The 10,645-nt window shown below is 42.4% G+C and overlaps 1 protein-coding gene across 1 annotated transcript in view; it reads right to left on the reverse strand.

The window, feature by feature from the left end:
• The window catches only part of LOC124556187 (DEP domain-containing protein 1A-like), a 127,205-nt gene extending 122,368 nt beyond the window's left edge, over positions 1-4,837 (reverse strand). Inside the window, exon 1 of the mRNA XM_047130182.1 lies at positions 4,719-4,837. Coding sequence (XP_046986138.1) covers positions 4,719-4,763 — 45 coding nt within the window. The 5' untranslated portion in view covers positions 4,764-4,837. The remainder of the gene's footprint in view (positions 1-4,718) is intronic.
• Positions 4,838-10,645: the final 5,808 nt, after the last annotated feature.

Raw genomic sequence — 10,645 nt, forward strand, 5'->3', positions numbered from 1 at the left:
AGATACTATGGCCAGCTGGTAAAAAAGTACAGAAAATCAATACAAATCCTAACAAAAACATCGCTGCAAAGTTAACTTCCAAATGGACACCTCTGAAAATAAAAGCTCTGCTCGCGGCCTGAACTTTATGAGCCCCAGCAATTTATTTTGGTCTATACCAAAGCAAAAGGTCCGAATTCTTGAAATTAATTACCGAAGCTCCCAGTAAAGGTCAACTTCCATTTACTAGGCCTATCAACTCCTTACAGGTAAAATATTAGTAGCAATGCAGTTCCTGCTTATTATGTAAACGGTGTTCTCAGGTGTAGTTGATAGCGTCACACAAGCACCTCCAAAGCAGTGTCCAGCACACAACAGAAGAAGAAGAAGAAGAAGAAGAAGAAGAAGAAGAAGAAGATAGATATATGCTGAATATGAGCCACAGGGATCTCTCTGCGTCCCAACCAAACATGAAATTATCCAAAGACCGTAACAGATTCTACAGGATAAGCTCCATATTCCAACCATCTGCACTAATTATTATTTAGTAGATAAGGATTGTTATACTCTAGCATCTCATTGTGAGATCACCACGCAGAAAATTTAGTATAGACTAATCTCTTGTACTAAACCAATATTCACGGTCCTAAAGTCAGCTTCAAATTCACATTATGGTTATAAGTATCATACTGTGGCACTTCACAACATAAAGCATGTACGGTGATGCCTTTGGTAATAATAGTATAATTTAACACAAAGCACACAAAAAATGAAGCTGCTACTTAGTTATTCACTGAGGAGTGTGCTTTATTGGATTGATTGTGTCACCATGCTGACTGGAATAATTTGACCTATTACATGCTAGCATGTAATTAGTATTTCTATTGGCTGTATGCAGGAGTCAAATGCTGGTTGGGTAAGGCAAGTGATATCAATGTATTTGACTATTGCTAGATTGTGTGCATCTGACCTACTAGACACTATCTCTGAGGTTGTGCAGCTACTACTGTGCAAAAACACACCACTGGATTGGGCATACCATGAGCTGCTCACCGCTGGGAAAATAGTGCCACTTACCATGGGCATGAAGATGATGACGAGGTTGCATCTGACTCACGAATTCTGACAGCAGCTAGACTGGCATATTTGCAATTGCCAACACAATGGTGGGAGCAAGTAAAAGTTAAGTAGTAGAACCCTCTTGCATTTTTTTGTAGTTTATGTAAGATATACTTCCATAATATGCCACAGAATACACACCTGAGACTTGTCCATTATCAGTCTTTTCAAAAATGTACCTTACAGTTTCAGTTTTAATAATGAGACGTATGTTAAATATGGTGTAAAGGTCACGTGGGCTGGTGAATGCACACAATTCAGGCATTTTCAAGTGTGGAATATGTACACGGTATGAAAAAGAGCAGCTGACACGGAACCAAATGTCCAATCATATCCACCTGTTTGTCTACAGCACTCCACAGGCAGCACGTACCCCTCAGTGAGACAATGCACTACCCCACTCAAAACTTATCAGAATGGTCAAATGAACACTAAATAGATGTGGAACTTATTTTATGGCATCCCAGGTCACCTAATGTCTCTCACTGAGATCATCTGGGGTGTCATCTAGCAAGATATACACATTGAAATCTGTCCTGTCTCCATTCATTGTGGACAACAGTTGAGCGAGATAGTTCTCAACACTTTTGTGGACACCATGTCACAATGCCACTACATCAATGAAATGGCGTGCTGAACATCTCTTGTACAGGTGTATAGTTAGCTCACACAACAACCAATGATAGCATCTGCTTGGTCACACCTTCTAGGCCTAGTCTGCTCATGGTTGTTACAGCAGTCTATTACATCAGATGGAAGTTAACAGTACACAATGTTTGTGGACATTAACATGCTCTTATTTATTTTCATTGTGATTTTTGTTTCTCTATGCAGCATGTTCATTTTATACTATCAGCTATTGGAAATTGGCATTGAGGTGTGTGTATATAGAGAGAGATGACAACTGTACTGTTCCTGCAAACTAAGTTGACATTCAGTGTGATGCCTGATGGGAGTGACCATAAAGGCATTACCCATTTACAGTTGTTCCCATTTTCACTGTACTAAGTGTCAACTTACTTTGTACAAATAGTGCACCAACACAATGTTATTGCTTTCCATGTTCCATTGCTAAACACTGTTATTCTGTTGTAATTCAGTTACTAAGGTATGTATACAAGAAGCAGTGAGTAGCATATAATTATTAGAGTTAAATGCATCCTACTTTCTATCCCAGTTTATAGTGTCTTTGCCACCTGTCAGTTTGGTTTGTGTCACAATCAGCCCTCTTCAATAAAGTATCCACATCCCAACTCTGCTGAAGCAAAAGGAAATATTTTATAGGTCACAAAGTGGCCACTCCTATCTCTCTCTCTCAGCCTCTGACTAACTCCCCATGTCTCTATATCTCTCTCTTTCCAGGTTGACAGGCTTATTATTTTATTAACTCATCCATGTTTGTACATTATAGGTTAGAAGATTGAGCAGAAATCTGTTATTCCCTATAATGATACACAATTACTCAGATCGACACAATAATACATAATTTGCCCTGAAACTTGCAAGCTGAAACTGTTTGGCTTGATGTTTTTCTTAGGTGCTATTGTGCCGTGCTGTGCATAAAATCTTTGATTTATAATACGAGACTTCACTTTTTAACAAAGATTTAAATCTGTATCACTCTGGTAATCACCCTAACACAATCGTTTGGAAAGTAATTTGGGTCGACAGAAGCGTCCGATCCCACACGTCGGCTTTGACCCGTGACGTAAGGGTGTTGTGTGTGACGTCATGACAGCGCGGAGTTTGGTTTGAGTGTGGCTGTCTCCAGTTCTGTTTTATCTTATTTTATTTACTTTTCTGATCTGTTCGTTCTATCTCGTGAGATTTTTTTTTTAAATTTAAAAACACTTATTACTTATTTTAATTATCTGTTTCCTCGAATTTCTGTTTTAGTTTATTATATTTATCTTTCTGATCTCTTCGTTCTATCCCGTGAGATTTTTTTTTAAAAGACAAAAAACACTAATCAGCTACTGAAGCATCTTTATCTTCTATGGGTTGCAGGGGTTACGACTCCTGGGGAGGTGGGTGGATATTCATGCATGGCTGTCTTCACTTACACGTTGCAGCTACGCAAGGCGTCTAAATTTGTTTATATTTAGTTTGCCCCCCACACACAAAACACCCCATTTCCCGCGCTTGTCCCGTTAGTGTCATTAGGCTTCTTGTGGAAAGTGTGTGTGTGTTTGTTTTTGTTTCCGGCATATTTGTGACGTCATGGGTCAAAGCAGACGGGTGGGATCGGACGCTTCCGTATTTCCAGTAATTTTGCAGTTCTGTTTTTCTTCTGTCATATAGTAAATCCTTAATTATTATCAAGTTGCACAACAAAAACATAATTCATGAATCCAATGAATGTCAGTAATGGGGAAATACGTATAAACACTGCCCTTTTTGCTCTTTATAGTTTTTTATCACTAAGGCTCTACAAAATCTTTTCAGTACATCCAACACATATGGGTTTACACTTTGAGGACGAGGAGGGGGGTTGCTGGCGTGCAGCTAGCCAAACTTCACAAGGCACTGCAGGTTTCTACAATACAGGCAACACATGAAGCATGTGGTGCTCACAAAAGAGCTATGACTTGACAGCAGCAGGCCCTCATCACTGAAACATCAATCATACAGCAATTTTAATAGAGTATAGCACTCTTTTTGCATGTTGTTCTAACAAACTTTTGATGTGTTAAGCCTTTCAATTGTGAATATATTCTTACAAAAAGTAGTAATTGAAATGGTCTGGTTTAAATGTACTCAGTAATTTTTCAGTGACTTACGTCATAGCTCCATATTATAGTAGGGAGTTCACATCCCTGTATCTAAATCAATTATAGTATGGCCTGAACAAGATATTACTACTGGTCCACAAATGGAAAAAAGGGGGTACTGGTTTTAGAAACTCTAGTTACACAAATGTGTGTAAAGGTCATATTATACTGACAATGTTTTAATAACTTTCACACTACGTCAAAGCTGTAGTCAGCATATTACAAAACGACAGTTTGCACATTACAGAAGAAAACATGGTTTTCAGTGCTGGCTCGGGACTTTTTCAGCGCTGAGTAAAGTTTTATCAAGGATGGTATTTCCTCATACATCAACTGTCGTCACACTAGTCAAAACCGAATTCTCATATTAGGGCAATCAGTCTCATTCCTGAAGTCAGTTCTACGAGACATACATTACCTACTGACACAAAGAATAAATCAATCACGAAATTTGAGAAGGTATGAAGATACATTTGCAACAACATGGGCAAGAAACTGGTGGAGCACAAGTTGTATCAAACGAAGCTTATACTATACCTCCAAAACTGATTAAGAAAACACGTAAGGAACCTTTGAAGTTCGCTTGTTAAAACACTTTCGCGTATCATTAAATGAAGTAGTTTAATTACATGACAGTTGGATTCTATATGAAAACAATAAAAAAGCAACGTTCTAACGGCAGTGGGATGTTATTTCTGCTCATCAGAATACACTGGGCACCACAGATAGCTAGAGTTCTTACGGCCCCTAATTACACAGGCTAAGTAAAAGCAAGCAAATATATATTTCTAACGACTTTCAAAATATCGGCACACCATAAACGTTACCAGCCGTAAAATAGTTGCTTACCAATTTCGTTGCCCTGTAGGGCCCAGAAATTTTAGGTCCCTCCATACTTGACAATCATTCACTATCAATAAAATCACTGTATTTATGTCACAAATATTGTTTTTTGCATCACACTTCTTGTAAACCTAAATTTGAATTTCGAAAGCCGTGTATCACAACATCACACTTGCGTGCCATTGGTGGATGACAATTCACATGCCAAAGTATATCATTGCCGAAGAGAAAACACATGAGCGCTGCTAGCAATGAAAATATCCAGCAATGAATTTATCGTTTCGGTTATCTGTACGTAGTCAGTCACCTCGCCACCAAAACGCCGAGTGCCCTAACCATCATACGATGCGATAACTGCAAGCTGAGAGTGTCAACAACTTTGTTATGATCACTTTACTTAGCATGACTCATTTAAAGAGTCGCTAAGTGTCACACACTCACAGCCACACAAACGATGTGTACATTTTTTCCCAGTTGTGTACAGTATCATCAGCATTAGCGGCACGAGAGCCTTTCGTGAGCCTCAGCCTTCTGCAGAAGGCTATTCCATTCTTTCTTATTTAGTGCCGAACCCACCCAATTCTGAATTCCAATTTTCATTATGTCCTCTCCGACATCTTCCTCTCACCTAACCTTTAGTCTTCCAACCCTCCTGGTTGCTTCAGGCATTGCAGTGAATGTCTTCTTAATCATTCGGTCATTAGCTCTTAGTTTACATCCTCACAATTGTCAAGCAACTGACAGTGTCTGGTTTACTACCAGTCCACTCGTGCTCAAGTAAGCCAATCAGCGGAAAGTTCTGCAGAAGTTTTTCAGACAAGCTTTACATATGCCTTCGAGGATGCCGAATCCGAATTTTCGAAGTCCCACCAAGATTTAGCTCCAGAAATGGGTCAAAAACGGAAAAAAACTTGAAAAAGTGGGGCTTTCTTTATTTTTCGCTTATAATTCCGAAATGACGCAATTTTCGGCAAAATAAAGACGATAAAATTTCACACAAAATAGATCTCAGAGAAACGTCAGACTAACCATATGACGTGTAGCATGTATTGAATTTAGCGCATCTGAAAAGAAATTCGATCTGCTGAGCCGGATTTTGATTTAAAAACCATCTATTTGCTGGAGTGGCTCGGCTATTACTCCAGATTTTCTGGCTTAACAAAAAAAGCTTTCAGCCAATCGACGGAACCTAGTATGTAGTATGCATAAGCTTGGACTGCGAGAGACTGTTCTAAACCTTTCTGAGAGACAAAAGAGTGAATTAGCATGGTCAGCAAGATGTCGGATTGAACCGGTACCTGACCTGGTTGAAGCAGATGCTAGTACCTGATCAAACACATTAAGGTCCAGTACGGCAATCCAAAACAGGTAGGAAAACGAAAAAATAATGAGGTCCATATGTCACAGAAGTTGATGGTGGTGTGCAGCAAATTTTCTACTATCTCAGTGAAAAGAATGAGAAGTCCCAGTTTTCCCTTCAGCACGTCCATGGCGACTACCTTCCTGATGTCAAGACTGTGAAAGCTGAACTATTTAAAAAGTATGCAAGTGATACGGTGACCCCTTCATCTGCGAAGAAATCAATTGTTTTTTCTGTCTTTTTCGGAAAAAACTGCACTGTTCTTACAGATAGTTGGTATCAGTCAAAAGGCCATCTCCAGAGGAAGAGAGTGAGTGTGTGGTCGTTGAAGGTATTCGATTGCTGATTCACTGCACTGCACATTGAAATATCCTCTTCTGGACCAGTTTTTTTTTCCAGAGAATGCGGTCCTCGCCACTGATACTGTCCAAAAAAATTTTACTCGGCTAGTGATGAATAAATAGGAGACCAAAAGTATGGCCATAGGACACAATATGGTGGCAGCTGTCAGACCCAACTCATTCTTGTCACCACTGCAGGTTGGCCTGGCTACATTCATCTACAGGGTGAACATTAATAAAACTGACAAACTGCAGGAATGGGTCCCTGGCTGGAAAGAGAGGAAAAAAGATCCTATGAACATGTGCCCAGAAATGGATGGCATGTGTGCAACGTCCCAGGAGACAGTGCAGAGCTGCATCTCACCCACATCATAACACGTTCTAAGTGGGACGCAATGCATGCATTCACACATCTCATCATTGATTGCCACACTCTTTCACACATTCCAGCTTCTCTCTAAATAGTGTCACAGGCATTGTGAACACCCTGTTGAAGGGCCTCCACATTAGGAACTGGTCAGCATACACAATGCTTTTCAAATACTCCCTCCCCCTCCCTCCCCCCCCCCCCCCCCCCCCGCCCCCAGAGCTAAAAATTCAGGAGATTTAAGTCCAGTGATCTAGCAGGCCATGCTACAGGGCCTCTGTGTCCAATCCCACATCTGAGGAAGATGCTGTTGAGCTGCTGGCCAACTGTAATGCAGAAGTGGGGTGGTGCTCCATCAGGCAGAAAGATATAACCTGTCGTATTGCCCAAGGCACATTCTGAAGCAGCCCATGCAGAGTATTCTGCAGAAAGTCCAGATATGTTCCTCCATTGAGGGGTTGTGGAATAATGACCGAGCCAAGTACGTTGTTGCCAAGAATCCCTGGCCATACATTGACGCTGAACTGATGCTCCTGAGATGCTTCAACCATTCCCCGAGGATTGTCTGTAGCCCACAGATGACAATGATGCCAGATCTGATAAAGGTTGCTTCATATGGAAAGAGGACTTATGACAGAAATCCCATAATTGTGATGGTATGGTGTAAAAACCAGCGACAAAATGCTTCCCATATAGGGAAATTTGCTGCTGATAATCTTGGCACTTGTTGTAGGTGATAGGGATAGTACCAGTTGCCGTGCAGGATACACATAATCGTACTTTGGCTTACACCATGTTGACGGGTCACTTGTCTGGAGCTGGTAAGAGGGTTTGTCTCTTTATCCTGTAGAACCTAGTCTTCCAAATCTGGAGTACACACAGTCTGCCGCCTCCCTGCACCTTCGTCTGCCTGAAAGGATCAACAGTCACGTAAACGCCCAAAAAGAGCTTGAAATGTTATGTGATATGGTTGGTGTCTGTGAGGGACTTGTTTGGGAAAAGCTGTGCTGCCTCTCGATTGTTTCCATCTACCTGACGATACACAAACACGATCTCGGCTTGTTCCTGTCATGAATATCGGACCATTCTGCTGCTTATGGTATGGTGCGTCGATCACACAGCCTGCAATACAAGAAGAGCACATGGCATTTGGTCTGAGGAACTTTCATTTGTCAGCGCCATCTGCTGTGGTAGTGATGCATTTCCAGACATATGCTCCTAAGATATTTCTTCCTTCATTTCCAGTCTGGAATCCGTCTTTGTAGTTTGTCGGTTTTATTAGTGTTCACCCTGTACAAGATGTATGGCTCTCAGAAATTAGTTGGTGTGCTGTCTGCTTTAGGATGGAGTGCCTCCTACATAGAAGAAGTGCCTCTTGAGGTGTTAGCAATGATGGCAAAGAAATTGTAATTTGATCCATCTATGTCATTTCAAATTGTCTCCCTAAATGCTGAGTACAAAACCCAATCTCTTGCTGGAAACAACAGTTTCGACGTAATGAGGGGAATCCACTCTGTACCACACCACATGAAGGTAAGCCATATTTCCCATTTTTGTTATTATAATTTCCCATTGTGAAATTCATGATCTCATTATTGTAACAAACACTGTACATTGCTTTCAACTCTAATTATTTACCTATTGTGTGGTATGAACTGAAGTTAGTCATGTACACTCCTGGAAATGGAAAAAAGAACACATTGACACCGGTGTGTCAGACCCACCATACTTGCTCCGGACACTGCGAGAGGGCTGTACAACCATTGATCACACGCACGGCACAGTGGACACACCAGGAACCGTGGTGTTGGCCGTCGAATGGCGCTAGCTGCGCAGCATTTGTGCACCGCCGCCGTCAGTGTCAGCCAGTTTGCCGTGGCATACGGAGCTCCATCGCAGTCTTTAACACTGGTAGCATGCCGCGACAGCGTGGACGTGAACCGTATGTGCAGTTGACGGACTTTGAGCGAGGGCGTATAGTGGGCATGCGGGAGGCCGGGTGGACGTACCGCCGAATTGCTCAACACGTGGGGCGTGAGGTCTCCACAGTACATCGATGTTGTCGCCAGTGGTCGGCGGAAGGTGCACGTGCCCGTCGACCTGGGACCGGACCGCAGCGACGCACGGATGCACACCAAGACCGTAGGATCCTACGCAGTGCCGTAGGGGACCGCACCGCCACTTCCCAGCAAATTAGGGACACTGTTGCTCCTGGGGTATCGGCGAGGACCATTCGCAACCGTCTCCATGAAGCTGGGCTACGGTCCCGCACACCGTTAGGCCGTCTTCCGCTCACGCCCCAACATCGTGCAGCCCGCCTCCAGTGGTGTCGCGACAGGCGTGAATGGAGGGACGAATGGAGACGTGTCGTCTTCAGCGATGAGAGTCGCTGCTGCCTTGGTGCCAATGATGGTCGTATGCGTGTTTGGCGCCGTGCAGGTGAGCGCCACAATCAGGACTGCATACGACCGAGGCACACAGGGCCAACACCCGGCATCATGGTGTGGGGAGCGATCTCCTACACTGGCCATACACTACTGGTGATCGTCGAGGGGACACTGAATAGTGCACGGTACATCCAAACCGTCGTCGAACCCATCATTCTACCATTCCTAGACCGGCAAGGGAACTTGCTGTTCCAACAGGACAATGCACGTCCGCGTGTATCCCGTGCCACCCATCGTGCTCTAGAAGGTGTAAGTCAACTACCCTGGCCAGCAAGATCTCCGGATCTGTCCCCCATTGAGCATGTTTGGGACTGGATGAAGCGTCGTCTCACGCGGTCTGCACGTCCAGCACGAACGCTGGTCCAGCTGAGGCGCCAGGTGGAAATGGCATGGCAAGCCTTTCCACAGGACTACATCCAGCATCTCTACGATCGTCTCCATGGGAGAATAGCAGCCTGCATAGCTGCGAAAGGTGGATATACACTGTACTAGTGCCGACATTGTGCATGCTCTGTTGCCTGTGTCTATGTGCCTGTGGTTCTGTCAGTGTGATCATGTAATGTATCTAACCCCAGGAATGTGTCAATAAAGTTTCCCCTTCCTGGGACAATGAATTCACGGTGTTCTTATTTCAATTTCCAGGAGTGTATTACCTTACTTAGCTGTAACGTATCTATGATTATTCTCACTTTGCTGAAGAATCAAGTGGCTTACAAAGCGTGAAGAGAATGAAATTTCTTTAAAATTTTAATATGAATAATATAGTATTATGATAATTATTATTGTTATTGCCAAATACAAACCAAAGCATAATTATTATGTCATTTACATAAGTTATTTGAACAGCTTTTAATTGTATGAGTGATGAAAGTTTTCATTTTGACTTTAGAATGAACATCATAGCACGTTGCGAGATGAGAAATTGGGTTTTGGCTATTGCGCCTGAAATCATGCCAGCTTGAGAGATGAGAAATTGGGTTTTGGTGGTGGCGCCCGAAATCATGCCAGCTTCAACGGGCACTACACGCCATATAGTTGATCTGATGAAAAAAGACATTAGAACCCAATTTGTGGGAAATCTTGAGCTCTTTATATTCGTATCTAGTCAACTTTACCGAAAATTGCACAATTTCCAAGTTAAAGCATAAAACCCAAAAAAGTCCCATTTCTCGCCTTCTTCCCAATTTTGATCCACTTCTGGGCCACAATTTAGCGTGATTTTGAACATTCGGATCCAGCACTCTGGAAAACAGATAAAAAGCTTGTCAAAAAAATTCTACAAAACTGTCCTCTAAGAATTACCATTTTGCTGGACTATATATACAGAGTGTCAAAGGAGGAATGGTCGATATTTAGGGATATAACAGGAGGATTGTTTGAAGCAAAAAAGTATAGTAAATATGCGCTCTAAAATGCCT

Source organism: Schistocerca americana, chromosome X, assembly GCF_021461395.2.
Source record: "Schistocerca americana isolate TAMUIC-IGC-003095 chromosome X, iqSchAmer2.1, whole genome shotgun sequence".
Lineage (NCBI taxonomy): Eukaryota > Metazoa > Arthropoda > Insecta > Orthoptera > Acrididae > Schistocerca > Schistocerca americana.